The sequence below is a fragment of the Scyliorhinus canicula genome, chromosome 20 (assembly GCF_902713615.1).
Source record: "Scyliorhinus canicula chromosome 20, sScyCan1.1, whole genome shotgun sequence".
Taxonomy (NCBI): Eukaryota; Metazoa; Chordata; class Chondrichthyes; order Carcharhiniformes; family Scyliorhinidae; genus Scyliorhinus; species Scyliorhinus canicula.
The window spans coordinates 21,543,052-21,558,852 of NC_052165.1; the positions used below are offsets into that span (position 1 = coordinate 21,543,052).

Here is a 15,801-nt window from a genome sequence, read left to right on the forward strand (position 1 = left end):
AATTTTATAATCATGTGTTTGGATTCCTTGTGTGCACTTCGAGTTCACAAAGCATGAACTGGGGACATTGGAGGTCAAAATTGACCCCTACATAGCTTTTAAGAGTAGTAGATTGTGTATTCCATGCGTTAAGATGATTGTGCCATCCTGTCACAGTACCATCATATAAGGCCACCTTGAGACCGATAAGATTGTTGTGATGGTGCCACTGGGATATCTCATAGTCAAGGAAAGAGTTAAACAATTTACTAGATTAGAAAAGATAAGTACTGCAGAAATACAATAGTTAATTCTGGAGATCTGCAACTGGTTTGTCAGTACCTATAAAATATGTAAAATTGCAGGAAGTGTTTATATTAACCCATCTTTCCTCTTTACAGGAGTTGACAGATCTGCCATATACCAGGTTACGGTTAACACAAATCCAATTGCTACTTCAACACAGCATTATTGAATTACAAGTATATGTGTAGCTTTAAATCTTTAGCCCCATATAATGTGATGTAAGTCAGATCTGTAGGTTGTTTTGAAAGTAGGAGAGAAACTTTAACTTTATGTTTTATACTTTGTTTTGCGTTGGAATAAAGCACTCCATTGTAATTTATACATTGCAGTGTCATGAACTGACAAAGTCCTTAATATTGTAAAATATAGAATATTAATATATTTATCTTTGTAAAAGTCATGCCCTTCAAATTGTTTTTCCAACATTCCTGATTTTTAGAACATATATATTACCCATATTATTTGTTTTATCTGTTAAATCAGTTTTGAATCTGTTTTCTTTAACATAGATCTCAAAAGCTTCCTTTTATGTCGTGATGGATGTAATAGTCTGCTGGAGTTGTCACTAGATGGGAATCCACTTCAGCAAGAGTCAGACTGGAGGTGAGCCAAATGCATTTTTCAAACTTTGCTGTCTGACAGGCAGGGTAGTCTATTACTGAATTTAATACAAAATTTAAGAATGCCTCAATAAAAATTTAAATGGCAGTATTTCACATGTTGTATCACATGTAGAATCTATACTCATTGTATAGACTAATATTCCATTACATTAATTGTATAAAAAGTAGGAATTCATGGGTTAATTGCATTCATCTATTAAATTAATCATATGGTTCTGCTTTCCTAACAAATACATTGTAATGCAACTATATATTGGGCGCAATTGAATGGCCTTGTTGCGCCCGATTTGGTGACGCGATGAGGCTGTTAAATCTCGTGAGAAGCAGTGCCACCCGGGCTACCTGTCAGTGCCACTCTGGTATTTACAAAATTTGTTGAAAATACAATAAGTATAACGTTTATTTTAAATGATGGTTGGTTTAGAAATAAAACACAAAAAGCTCAAGATTTTTGGCACTGGGATGGGTGGATGTTGGTGCTACGGAGCACATGGCATTAGGTTGACATTTGAACCAGAAAACAATTCAGCTGATCTTCTTTGCATTTCTTTGCAAATTTCCGACATGGCAGACAGCCTCGGCTTCAAGGGCCTTGTTACACCCAATTGTTGCTCCATGAAAGCATGGGCAGGAGGAAGATCATAGGTGCACATGGAGACATAATCATTCACCCAGTATGCACAATGCACAGAACCTATGAGCCATATAATAAAAATGGCATATTTTAAAATGCAGTGGAATAAAACACCCATTCAAAAACCTGATTTGAAATGTCTCATTAGGTTTCTTTCTTATTGTAATAATCTAAGTATCCACTTCTCTCAAACTGCACCCATTCAAATAATAATATGCCTTCCTATTTTTTGCTACCGAAGCGGATAACCTCACATTTACCCACATTATACTGCATCTGCCATGCATGTGCCCACTCAGTCAGCCTGTCCAAATCCTGCTGACGCATCTCTGCGTCCTCCTCACAGCTCACCCTCCCACCCAACTTTGTATTATCTGCAAATTTCGATATAATACAATTAGTTCCCTCTTCCAAATCATTAATATATAATGTGAACAGTTGGGGTCCTAGCACAGATCCCTGTGTTACCCCACTAGTCACTGTCTACCAATCAGAAAAAGACCCATTTATTCCAACATTTTGCATCCTGTCTGCTAACCAGCTTTCTATCCATGTCAAGACACTACCTGTAATTCCATGCACTTTAACTTTACATATTAACCTGATGTGTGATGCCTTGTTGAAAGCCTTCTGAAAGTCTAAATAAACCACATCAACCGGTTCTCCCAAGTCAACTCAACTGGCAACATCCTCAAAGAATTCTAGTAGATTTATCAAGCATGATTTTCCATTCGTAAATCCATGCTGTTACACCACTCCTTTCTAAATGCTGTACGATGAAATCCTTGATAATAAACTCCAGCAAATTCCCTACTACCAACGTTATGCTCACTGGTCTATAGTTCCTTGTTTGCTCTCTACCTACCTTTTTGAATCGTGGAGTTTTTCTCTTTAGATATCTGTAGAAACTTTTACAGTCAGATTTTATGTTCCCTGCTAGTTTACTTTAAAATTTTCCCCTTCTTAATCAATCCCTTGGTCTGCCTTTGCTGAATTTTAAACTGTTCACAATCTTTGGGTCTATTGCTTTTTCTTGCTAATTTATATGCCTCTTCTTTGAATCTAATACTATCTCTAATTTCCCTTGTAAGCCATGGTTTGGCCACAGTTCCCTTTCTACTCTCGCACCAAATTGGAATAAACAACTTTTGGAGTTCACATATTCGTTCCTTGAATGCCTGCCATTGCCTGTCTGCTATAATTTCTTTCAGTAATGTTTCCCAGTCCACCATAGCCAGCTCATGCCTCATACCATCATAGTTATCATCATTGAGGTTTAGGACCCTGGTCTCAGAATCAAACTTGATAAAGAGTTCTACCATATTATAGTCACTCATCCCAAGGATTGTCTCACAACTAGATTGCCAACTAATCCTTTCTCATTACATAACACCCAGTCCAAGACAGTCTGTTCCCTTGTTGATTCCTCAATATAGTTGTTCAAAAAAACATCCTGTATACACTCCCAAAATTCCTCCTCTATTGTACTGTGATTAATTTGAATCATCCAATCAATATGCAGATTAAAGTCGCCCATAATCAATTGAAGTCGCCCACAATAACCTATATGGGACATACTGTGTGGGGATGATTGTTTTCCACGTGCTCCTGGAGGAGTAGAAGCTTACCCTGACTTGTATAAAAGGTTGGCCAGTCTAGAACCGATCAACAAGAGAGAATACCTGGTCAGGTTCAACCGATACACATGTATATAATTGTTGTACAATAAATATTGTTTACTTTTGCTTAATTTGGACTCCTCGAACCTTATTAATCTTATGATCCTAAACTTTAATTGATAAGTTTCAGGGACAAGTTTATAAGCATTTAATATTGCCATTTTAGCCATTTTGTAGTCTGCAGATTGTTCTTCTGACAACTAGCATACACATTCATGGCTGTACCTGATGGGACATTTTGTAACATTATAGTTCAAGCATCCTTTGGCCAATTGAACTTCAATGCTATCTTTTCAAATAAGGTAAAATATCTTTCAACTTCATCCCCAGTAAATTTAGGCATGAAACAAAGATTTTTAGTTCAATCAAATTCCTCAAGACAATTAAAATCCATTGCCTGAACCACTATTTATTATTTCTTCTTAATTCTAAGCTTTTGTCTCACCAAGTAGACAGTCTGATTTTGTTCTCCCTTTGAGAGTCTTCAAGATTTCTCATTTCCATTTCTTGCAATCTTATTTTTTCTTCCTCTTTTTCCCATTGAAGCTTTTTCCACTTCTATTTCTTTCAACTATTCTTTTTTACCCAATTCAAGTTGCATCAGTTTCTTTTCTTTGTCTTTTTCTTCCAATTCAAATATTTTCATTGTCATTCTCTTTATTTTTCCTCCTTGCGTCTCTGACTTTCTCTCTCTTTCTATCTCAAGCTGCATCATTTGTAACTGAAGTCATACAGCCTATAACTGTGACACTCATTTCAGGTGTCTCCTCCTCTAACTTTAAATATTGGGTAAATACCTTAATCATATCTGTCTTACAAAATTCAGCTTTTCCTTCCACCTCCACTTTATCTGCTAACTTTCTGTTTAGTCTAAGTCAAAGATTTCAGATAAGCCACATTTACTCCTTCCAATCCCAAAAAAGTCTTATCAACAAGCAAATAGCCATTTTGAAATGCAATGCTTTAATATTCTTCAACCACAAACTCCTGAGTTCAGTACCCTCTACTGACTCGTATCTTTCAAATTGACAAATTCCAATCCAATCAAGGAATTTGGGTCCCGCAAACAGCCCTTGACTTGTTATGACTGGTGTTAAATTGAGCAAACCAAATTTCAGATTGAAATCTGTCTCGGTTGATTGTAGTCTGCTTATTTGTCTATTGTAGACACCAGGAGGGACAGCCACTGAACTCAAAGGCACATAACTCCAGTGATAACTTTTATAATGTGAAGGATTAAAACGTTCATCAGTAAAAAATAAAACACATATGATAAAAGCTATATATATAGAAAGGATATTACAAGATAACCCCCAAAGATAGACAATGAAACTATGGGTGCAATCTTCCTAAAATTGTTGGATCAGACGAGAAAAGCTGTGTGCAACTCACCGGCTTCACAAACGCCTTTTCACACTTGATTTAACGGCAGGCTGCAATTTCAGAGGATCACAGCCAGCTGAAGAGGCAGGATCTAACAATGTCAACAACACCGGAAATCTGAGATCGGAAAGGGGCACGCCAAGCTCAAAGTTAAATTTAAGCCCCACCCCCTCATCCCACAAACAGGAGACCACCTACTGACATATGACCCCCCCCCCCCCCCCCCCCCACAGACATAGGACCCACTCTCCATGGACATTGGAACCCCCCACGGACATGGGATAAGGGGAACATCCCCACCCCACATGCAGAAGGGAAATCCCCCCCCCCCCCCATGGAAGAGAGAATCCCCCTTGCCAGTATCCCGGGGGGGCACTGCCAGGGTGCCGGGAGACAATGCCTAGGAATGTCCCTCAACCCCCAGGGGCTACAAGCAGCTCCGCACCCTCTGTGTGATCACCATGACTGGTTTTTGATTTGCATCAGTGTGATGTCCTGCCACCGGACAGGTAGATGGGAGATACATCGTAGATGTTGCAGTGTCAAACCTGGTAATTATATGATAATTTATTCAATTGTATGGAAATCAGATTCACCCCTTTTTCACATTTTGCTTTGAACAAATGTTCAGTCATTTGTCCTATTACTTGCTTATGTGGTTGCTTATGTGGTTCTGTCAATTTTGTTGTGAATGCTCATATAAAGTGATTTGGGATGTTTAACTACATTAAAGTCAATAGAAAATGCACGTAGCATGTGCATGAGTGAGTATTAATACATTTTGGAGCCAGGATACAAGAGAAGATCATTGTACTCTTGGCTGAATAGATTTAGGAATTATTTTCTTGTAATCTTATATTTCAGGCTGTAAATTATTATACAGTTGAAAGTTATGCAGCCTACCAGATCTGTGTCAGCTCTTTGCTGTTGCAATTTAATACCAATTACATTGCCCATATCTCTTGCCAAGGTTCTGCAACTTGTCCTGCTTAAAATATTTATCCAATTTTCCATTAAAATATGCAATGTTCTCTGCCTCAACTACATCTTATGGCAATTTTATGCTTTAATCGCTTGGTTAATAAATAAAGTGCAATGCCTTATACTAGTCAGTCATTTGCTAAATATTTCAAATCTTTCTACAAGTCTTAAAATTCACCTTCAATTTCTGCCAGTCTATTCAGTATGAGCTAATTGAGAATTCTGGAGGCCGATGGCAAGTTTTTTTTTTCATCTTTCTTACGGAGAGCTGCATTACACCTCACCAAAGTGATGTCAGTCTTTGTGCGTCCATAGATTTCCACACTCCTGCCTGTCCAGAATGACTATGCAGTTGGGGCATTTCCTTTTGATTTTGGACATATGTTCTGCATATTAATGATAATGGAAAAGGTGGGATGCTCTGAGCGAAAGGCCGGATGTCTCTCAGAGCTGCTGCAACGTTTTGGCTGTAACAGCACAATGGGAAATCAGTTTTTGCACGTAAATGTGATTTCCAACATAGTTATTGTGAAATTCTGTTGGCAAGTATCTCTGAGAAAGGTGCAATGACAGAAGATGACATACCACTTGCTATTACCAAGGTGCTGAACAAGAGCGATATCAATCAAAACATTCGGATGACTCTGGAGACCAGGCCCTAGCTGAGTCTGAGTCTGATGACAAGCCTTTGGATTCGGCCCTGAGAGAAATGTTGGAGATGCAAAGGTTAGCAGGAAAAATGAGGCAGTTGCCAGAGGCTGTCACCAGACCAGAACAAAAGATGGAGGACTCCATCCACTCTCTGTCCAATGTGGCGTTGACATGCAAGCTGATAGAGGTTTCCATGCAAAGGGTGGCAACTACCTTGGAGACCTAGGTCAAGCAGCTTCTGCCGATTTTGCGCGCATTCAATCACAATATCGCTCTAGCATTCCAATAGTAGCTGGGCAGAGGGGGACCTCCCTCTAAATGCCCCTTCTCAAGGAGCCTAGGGAGAGGCCCTTGTGTACCCAAAGGGAGGGGGATCACCAGCCAGGCATACAGGGACATCCGCCCAAGACACTCAGAAAGTGCCTTGCTGCTCCAACATTCCTCTGCCTGTGATCCCATCAACTCCAGCTGGTCAGGCCATGAAGAGTGCACCTCCTCCAGTTTAGGAGGCCATGAACAGGCTTGGGCCACTGGAGAACACCCATCAAAGTTACCTCAGGTAAAAGGCGAAAGCAGTCAGCAGGCTGCCTAACCTCTGCTTCGGATGTCAGGGCAGCATCTCAACAAAGCTGTAAGATTGGAAAAATTGAGAACTTATGAATGCACAAAGGTAACATGGATATTCCTTCACTGTATATTGTAAATATATTTTACGTTTATCCCTCTCCGGGTCTCAGGTAATGAATATCTAATCAATGTGATGCAAGGTGTTGCATCCACTCAAGTGTACAAAATGAGCCCCACAATTATCTCCTGTCTTGTTCTTCAGTTCCATTAAGTCTCATTCAATCTCATCATAGTAAATCACCTTTATTTCCCCATCTGCAGCATGAACGAATGCATTTCACATCTGAAAATGATGACAGGACAGTACACATATTCCCCTTGTATTTCAGACAAATATTTTTTTGCCTCATGAGAATTGTTTTTCAAGGTTTGTGATTATCCAGATTTTTGTCACAATTCAGTCTTACCTGTGAGGATCCAATCTGGACCTGAATGCTGCCCAGCAGTGCTTTGTGGAATCCTATAAAGGCACAGTATGCAAATTGATATGGAATTCATTGCATGACATTGCTCTTATTGGACACGATTCAGTGGCCTCATGCTCTAGCGAGAGCGCGACGAGGCTGGTGAATAGGGAGAGAGGCCAAAATCTCGAACTGCGGCAGATGCCAAACTGTTTGTGATGCAACCAGCCTGTTCCCGTAGGCAAAATCGGAATCCCGCCTGACAAGAAGACAATAATCACCGCTTAAGCTCTAATTCCATACAGTTAACGGGAGACACCACATGCCCAACGGCCTCCTGTGATCCAGCTGCCTCCCCAGCAAGTAGTCACGCTGGTGCCGATTAGCACTCCTTTTGAAAATGTGAACCTGGAGGAAGGGCTGCTGCGGGGACCTGAGGAGGTGAGTAATAATCTGCTCACAGGCAATGAGCCCGTGGACCCGAGGCTTGCTGTCCCTGTGCTCGGTGGAGGGTGGAGTGGGGGGGGATGCTGCAGCCCAGGTCGCGGTCTTCCACCATGGGAGGTTGGGGATATTAGAGCAGAGATTGGGTATAAACTCTGTGGGGTGAGGGGGGTGGCTCTGCTGGGGGGGGAGGGGGGGGGGGAACGACCGCGGATCCTCTATGCCAACCCCTGTATCGTGTGTTCCTCCGGCAACCCTAGTCTCTGCTCCACCGACCCCCCATAGGTCCCACTCACCGCGGAGGCCTCTGGCAATACAGATGAAGGATATTGCTAATAGGGAATTGGTAATCGTAGTTAAGTTTGCACATCACAAGTAGATCTCTGTGGGTGGGCATGCCATGTTGCATTTAGGGGTTATTGCCTAGCATCCTAATCAGACCATGATGCCTGGACACTGTGCTTGAACACTGCGGGAAGCAACACCACTGATGCAGCAGCCAATCTCTGAACACTCAAGGGATGGGCCCCAGCTCTGAGCACATGTCTGTGGTCAAGGTATGGCAGCGTTTTGTTCGAGTATCTGGTGGGCAGCCTCCCGCGGCTGGGCGTGCGTGGGTAGCGCATGCTGGCTGGGGGTGGGCAGGGGGGGGGGGGGGGGGGCGGTGCCAGGACCTCATGTCTGGGAGGATGGGGCATGGGATTGGTGGTCGGTCTGCATTGCGGAACAAAGAGTCAGAGATGTCATGTTGGTTGTGGTAAAGATTTTTAATTTGTCGCTGACAAGTGTACCCACTCTCCCAATGGTGCCACTCCACTCTCACCACCCATCCTCCCCCAAGTGTACACTCCCCTTCTCATCCTCTCTCCTCATTCCCTCTTTGGCCTTTGATGCCACTGGCAGGCATCCTCTGCGGCATCTTGGGGCTCAGTAGCAAGACGAGGCCTCTGAAACTTTCACACATGAGACCTGGCATTTGGATAGATACATGGAAGATAGGAGTAGGAGGAGGCATTTTGGTCCTTCGAGCCTGCTCCGCCATTCACGGTCATGGCTGATCATCCAACTCAATAGCCTAATCCTGCTTTTTCCCTATAGCATTTGATCCCATTCTCCCCAAGTGCTATATCCAGCCGCCTCTTGAATATATTCAAAGTTTCAGCATCAACTACTTCCTGTGGCAATGAATTCCACAGGTTCACCACTCTTTGTGTGAAGAAACATCTCCTTATCTCTGTCCGGGCTGTTTAGCACACTGGGCTAAATTGCTGGCTTTGAAAGCAGACCAAGGCAGGCCAGCTGGAATGTGGTGACTAGGGGCCTTTCACAGTAACTTCATTGAAGCCTACTCGTGACAATAAGCGATTTTCATTTCAAATGGTTTACCCCGAATCCTCAGACTGTGACCCCTGGTTCTGGACACACCTGTCTTTGGTAACATCTTCCCTGGTGTTGTCTGAATGCAGCTATCTCTTGAATTGAACAAGCGCTGACCATTGATAAAGATTTATCCTTTTATGAAGGTTTCTTCTTTGATGAAACCATTGATGAAGGTTTATCCTTTTTTGGACCTTAGTAAGCTGCTGCCATGAGTGCACCCATATGTTCAATGACGTTTCAGCCACTTGAAGAATATCATGCCCCTTGACTTGTTGACACCATGTTGAAAGGTGACAGAATTATGTGTTTATGGAGATGCATCAGCACAGCGCTTCGTACATTTCACAATGGCCACATGCTCTCAGGTTATTGTGTTTTCCAAGGATGACCCCGTGGCTAGGGATGAAGGTGATAAATTCTTCCTCCATGATAATTGTGAGATTGATGTTATATGTTGATGCTTGCAATGAAACATTTGTTGTGTCCCCTGCATTGAAACCTGAAGAAGACTTCAATCGTGAAAAGTTGTTTCCACCTTATTCCTGTAGAAATCTCGTAGCTATGAGGGTGTAACAAGAAAGTCTACTGTGTCATGCCCGTACAATGGCATCTTCATGTCGCTCGTCTGAATCATCACCTCTTGAGGATATCCTTCCAAGTCATCTTCATTCGAGGAGACATCTAGCTCCTCCCTCTGGCAACATTTTGTGTGGTTGTGCAGGAGCAAACGATGATGTGGGACACTTTCAATACTAAGTATTGAAGAGTCTTGCATGACCGGTCCAAATATCAGAAACACATAGAACATAGAACATAGAACGATACAGCGCAGTACAGGCCCTTGATGTTGCACCGACATGGGAAGTCAAAAACTAAAGGCCATCTAACCTACACTATACCATTATCATCCATATGCTTATCCAATAAACTTTTAAATGCCCTCAATGTTGGCGAGTTCACTACTGTTGCAGGTAGGGCATTCCACGGCCTCACCACTCTTTGCGTAAAAAATCTACCTCTGACCTCTGTCCTATATCTATTACCCCTCAATTTAAGGCTATGTCCCCTCGTGCTAGCCACCATCTTTACCAGGCTAATTATCTGCTGTATTAATGATCTTGTGCAACATTGTATCCATCCTCATATTCTCTCTGGCCCAAAAACAGGCATCATTAGCCATATCTCCTGGGACTACCCTGTAACCAGGGGCTGGTTTAGCACAGTGGGCTAACTGGCTGGCTTGCAATGTAGAACAAGACCAGCAGCGTGGGTTCAATTCCAGTACCAGCCTCCCCGAACAGGCGTCGGAATGTGGCGACTAGGGGCTTTTCACAGTAACTTCATTGGAGCCTACTTGTGACAATAAGCAATTATTATTATTATTATTGAGACCTGCAAGGATCCCCTGGCAAAAACATTCAGTGCAGCAGTAACCTTCGGAGCATCCAAGTTGGTACAGCATGTATTCCTCACAGAATGTGGCAAATATGAGCTACCACATCACTGGACAAATGAAGGAGCCTGTGTACTTTTTTTCGCTCATCTCCATGTATAATGTCCGTCTTTGCACTTTCTCCCTGTGTCTGCGTGAGTTTCCTCCGGGTGCTCCGGTTTCCTCCCACAGTCCAAAGATGTACAGGTTAGGTGGATTGGACATGCTAAATTGCCCTTAGTAACCAAAAAAAAAGGGTTGGAGGGGTTATTGAGTTACGGAGATAGGGTGGAAGTGAGGGCTTAAGTGGGTTGGTGCAGACTCGATGGGCTAAATGGCCTCCTTCTGCACTGTATGTGCTCCAAAAGTCTGTGGATTTGGCTCTTCCGAGGCAACACCTGGGACATTCCGGGGCGCTGGCTCTTTTTCATCAGGGTGATGATATTTCCTGAATTTTACCAGTCGGCAAACTGCCCTTCTCATTCAAATCAAAACTCTCAAGAAGGCTGCGTTGCCTGCAACTTTCATTCTACATTCCTGCTTGTATCTGTGAATTAATACAATTAAAAATCAATAGTATTTCCTATTGAATGGTGTCCTATAATATGCAAGGCAGCAATGCAGTCCCTAAACCTTAATCTGCCCTCTTGCAGGATTATATCATCCTAGATGACAACAGTTTTCCACCCAGATGTCGAGGGTCTTAATTCGAGTCAAAGTGTCCATCAAATTATTCCCACCTGTTCCAAACTCACAACATCCTAGTTCCACTTCCTCCTGTCGCTATCCAACTTCCCCCTTGACCATTGACCCCATTATTGTTCATGTGAATATTCCTGTTCTCCCTCAAATCTTTTAATCTTGATATCCACAATCCCTTTATCAATCTGACCCCTCACTTTTTCATACACACCCAGACATTTTGGGATCGCCCCATGACTTGTCAGCTACCTACTTATAGGATCCAGATACCTCCCTTGAATGTTACAGTCCTCTCTGTCTCACAGTACCATGGCTCGAACCCCCAGGACCAAATACTTTAGGTGACTGACCATATCTGCACACGATTCTTTGCACAACTGTCACTGAACAGAGACCTTCTCCGACCCATGACTGGGACTATGTCATGTAGAGTCCCCGAACATGGCACTACAGCCCAAGGGTGGTTTCTTCAATATGCTCCTGACAGTGTGGCCTCAGCCCCAAGTCTCCCCCTCCCTTCGCATGTTGCACACCTGCTCACCCCCCCCCCACAAAATGCTGCTTCCATTCATCCCCACCCCTCATATTCCACACCTGCTCCCCTCCCATGCTGCCTCCATTCACTCCCACCCCTCTAGTGTTCCACAGACCCCACCACCTTAGTCTAATCTCCATTTCTCCCCTTCCCCTCAGGTCTTGCCTTGATGCAGCTTGTGATATAGACACCCGATATCTCTCAGCAACCCTCTTGAAAGTAGGCAAAAGCACTGTCTACTGACCTCTAAGTCGCAGATGAACTGAAGCTCACCGGGTGCATGCCACTTATGTACATTCAGCAAACAGACCGTTCTAGTTATCCTATAGTGGGCCACTTAATTCTGAGGGAGGTGTCATTCTTGTTAGTTAACATTGACTTTATCCATTGTGCCTCATAGTGGCCCCAACCACCGTGATTTCCCCTGTTGATTGGAAAATTCCTATTAAGGATGAGGATTTTAAAATTGAGGCATTGTGTGTTGGGGAGCCAGTGAATCTCACCAAGCATAGGGGTGATAGGTAAATGAGATTTGGAGCTAGTTAAGACATGGGCAACAGAATTTTGGGTGAACATAAGTTTATGTTGGCGGCAGATGGCCGGGGAGTATCAGCAACATCAAGTTTAGAGGTAACAAGCAGGAATCAGAGTTTCATCAGAAGATGAGCAGGGGAAAGGTCATAATTGAACAACATTATGCAGGTGGAAGTGTGAATCTGGGATTGGAAATTCAGTTTACAATCAAACACAACACCCAGGTTGCAAACTGTTTTGTTCAGTTTTAAGACAGTTGTCATGGATGGGATCAGTAAGGCCCAAAGACAATGAAGCTTTCCCAGTACTTAGTTGGGGCAAATTTCTGCTCATCCATTATTTATATAGGACAAACAGAGTGACAAATTAGAGACAATTGATGGGTCCATCGAGCTGGTGTTAAGATAGAGCCAGTTGTTGTCAACATTATAACACTGAGGGCTACCATATAAATGGGAAATAGAAGGGGGCTAAGATGATATATTTGGGGAACTCCAAAAGTAACAGAATGAGAGTGGGAAGTGAACGCAATTGCAAGCGAGTCTCCTACGGTGTATTGATGGATAATAAAACCAAACAGGTGTATTTCCAACCAGCTGGATGACGGAGAAGCGCTGGAGAAGGATGGTGTGTGGTTAACTGTGGCAAAAGCTGCATATAGGTCAGGGATGAGAAGGGATCACTTGTCATATTCACAGAGAATAGCATTTCTGACTTTAACAAGGAACTTTTCAGTACTGCGACCAGGTTGGAAACCTGATTGCGTGGATTCAAATATGAAGCTTTGGGAATAATGAATTTAGGTAGTGACAACACTCCCAAGAACCTTGTATTAGAAAGGGAGGTTGAAATGGGACTGCAGTTTGCAAGTACAGAGTGGGTAGGAGGATGTTTGAGGAGAGTGGTGATAACTGCAGCTTTGAAAGGAGGGGAAATAATCAATAAAAACTTTAAGGAAATATACAATGAGAATGAGTACTGCAGTAAATACACATGTTTTGTTTTATTATCCATCAATACACCGCAGGATACTCACCTGTATGTTTTCATTAGCAAAGTCAGTACAGAAACCAAAGTAATTGTAACATAATTTTTTTGTAAGCGTGAGTCTGTAAATTACCAACTAAAGTCTTGATTTGCAGGTATGATATCCATAAATTTGTTGCCATGATGTGGAGATGCCGGCGTTGGACTGGGGTGAGCACAGTAAGAAGTCTTACAACACCAGGTTAAAGTCCAACAGGTTTGTTTCAAACACGAGCTTTCGGAGCACGGCTCCTTCTTCACCTGAAGAAGGAGCCGTGCTCCGAAAGCTCGTGTTTGAAACAAACCTGTTGGACTTTAACCTGGTGTTGTAAGACTTCTTACCATAAATTTGTTGTTAGTGTTGTGAAATACTGCCTCATTATCTAGCTGAATATTACCAGTTAATAGTCCGTTCTAAACATTGGCCGGAATTCTCCTGCTATTGCGATTCAATTTTCCTGACGTGGAGATGCCGGTGTTGGACTGGGGTGAGCACAGTAAGAAGACTTACAACACCAGGTTAAAGTCCAACATGTTTGTTTCAAATACTAGCTTTTGGAGCACTGCTCTTTCCTCAGTTGAATGAAGAGGTATGTTCCAGAACATACCTCTTCATTCACCTGAGGAAGGAACAGTGCTTCGAAAGCTAGTGTTTGAAACAAACATGTTGGACTTTAACCTGCCGTTTTAAGACTTCTTATAATTTTCCTGACGGCAGCATATTCCTGCCCATGAGTTTCCCAGTGAGTGGATGGTTACAATTGAAAATCCCATTGACAATCAGCGGGAAGGTAGAATCCTACCGCCAGCAAACGGCACGTGGCCGAGAAACATATGTGGCTGGCAGACTGGAGAATCCCACTCATTGTTTTTCCAGAGTCACTTTGTCGCATTATCTCCACAACAGTATAAGCAAGATAAACTGTTCGTAGAAATTCATGGAAGATTGAATTGGAACATAATTTTGTGGGTTTTTTTTAACCATGGCAGTTTAACTGGGCTGCCTTCCAAATAGCACATAATGTTGATGGTTGATTTTATTAAGCATCTCCAAACATAAAACAGAAAAACATAAAGGCATTCAATGGAAATTACCACTCATTTCCATTCAATGTAGGGAAAATGTAACTAATTGATGATTGGGTGACACAGTGTTCTAACTATATTACTGAGTGAACAGTTGCTGCATATGGGTTGACCTTTGGTTGATTGCAATGGATATGAGATTTTGAAACCTGACATTGTTTTGCATCCATGGAATGGTGCTAGCAAACTGTTAGCTAGTTGTGATAAACAGTTAGTTGTGTTCTTTAAAAATTTGGAATGTAAAGCATGTGAAATGCACATATTATAAGCAAAATTTCACTTGTGCAGGACCTAACATTTCTTAGTACTTTTCATTTTGGGGCGTGTAAAGCTGGCATGGAGATGAAAGCATCATACATATGGGAACTGCTATCATTCAGGGTCTAGGAATAAGGTTACTCAAAGTTCATAATCAGAGCTCATTATAAGCATTTGGCTTAAACGTGCAATCAACAGTAAACCCACAGATCATTGCTGTCATAGGGCAACCAGACTGAACATAGTTCTTGGATAAATTAATCATGACTATTTTATTGCTTCTTGTTACATATAGCAGGAACCCTCCACTTACCACATGCTGGGACATTTGGAATACCTATGTGATAAGAACCAGGTAGCTCTGGCATATATTTATAAACTGATTACATTTCTGTTAAGAATAAAGATACAGTGAACAAGTAAATAAATAATTAAAATTATGCAAATTTATTTTAGTTTCTCATTTGGAAAGGAGAGAACCCAAAATCATCAAAACATTATCGCTAGGTCAATGGCTGTTTAAATACTTCATATAAGTGCAAAACAAAAATTGGATAACATTATGTAGTTATTTTGAAAAGTTCAGGCACGATTTGTCATGAAACAATTACAGTACTTATAACAATTTTTCAGTGCAAAAAAGTGTTATATTTCTTAATTCTTATAATCGGCATGATTACTTCTATGCTTCGATCTGGAATCTATGGTAATAATGATAGCAGAACAGAGTTTTCCTCTGAAACTGACAGCAATTTCTGGAGTCTGCACAAGCGCTGTTAAATACAGAAATCCAAAATTTGTTGTCACTGATTTTATACTTGCTCAAGGAGTGCACTATTGAAGTTCCCCCCAAAATGTAATCAATCAGAAATCATTGAACTGATGAGAACTTCCATATCTAGTTTCTTAGGAAAGAATCCTTGAGAAAGTTACACCTTGTTGAATGAAGTGAAGCTGGGTTTTTAACCGTGTACTGAGTTCATAATTACTGCTATACAGTCTCAGGCCCTGAAAGAATATTTTTATATTTCCTGAGAAATGTTTCCAATATTATCAAGAAAAATTCACTTACTTTAAGTTTATATTTTATCTTCTGCCTTAGAGTCATATGTATATTCCAATAATGTATGTAAAAAT

At 41.8% G+C, this 15,801-nt stretch overlaps 1 protein-coding gene across 4 annotated transcripts in view; it reads left to right on the forward strand.

The window, feature by feature from the left end:
- The window catches only part of lrriq1 (leucine-rich repeats and IQ motif containing 1), a 281,000-nt gene that overhangs the window by 148,227 nt on the left and 116,972 nt on the right, over positions 1-15,801 (forward strand). For all 4 annotated transcript variants that reach the window (XM_038780687.1, XM_038780683.1, XM_038780684.1 and 1 more), the window contains exon 14: positions 795-888. In XM_038780687.1, the coding sequence (XP_038636615.1) occupies positions 795-888 (94 nt within the window). The remainder of the gene's footprint in view (positions 1-794; positions 889-15,801) is intronic.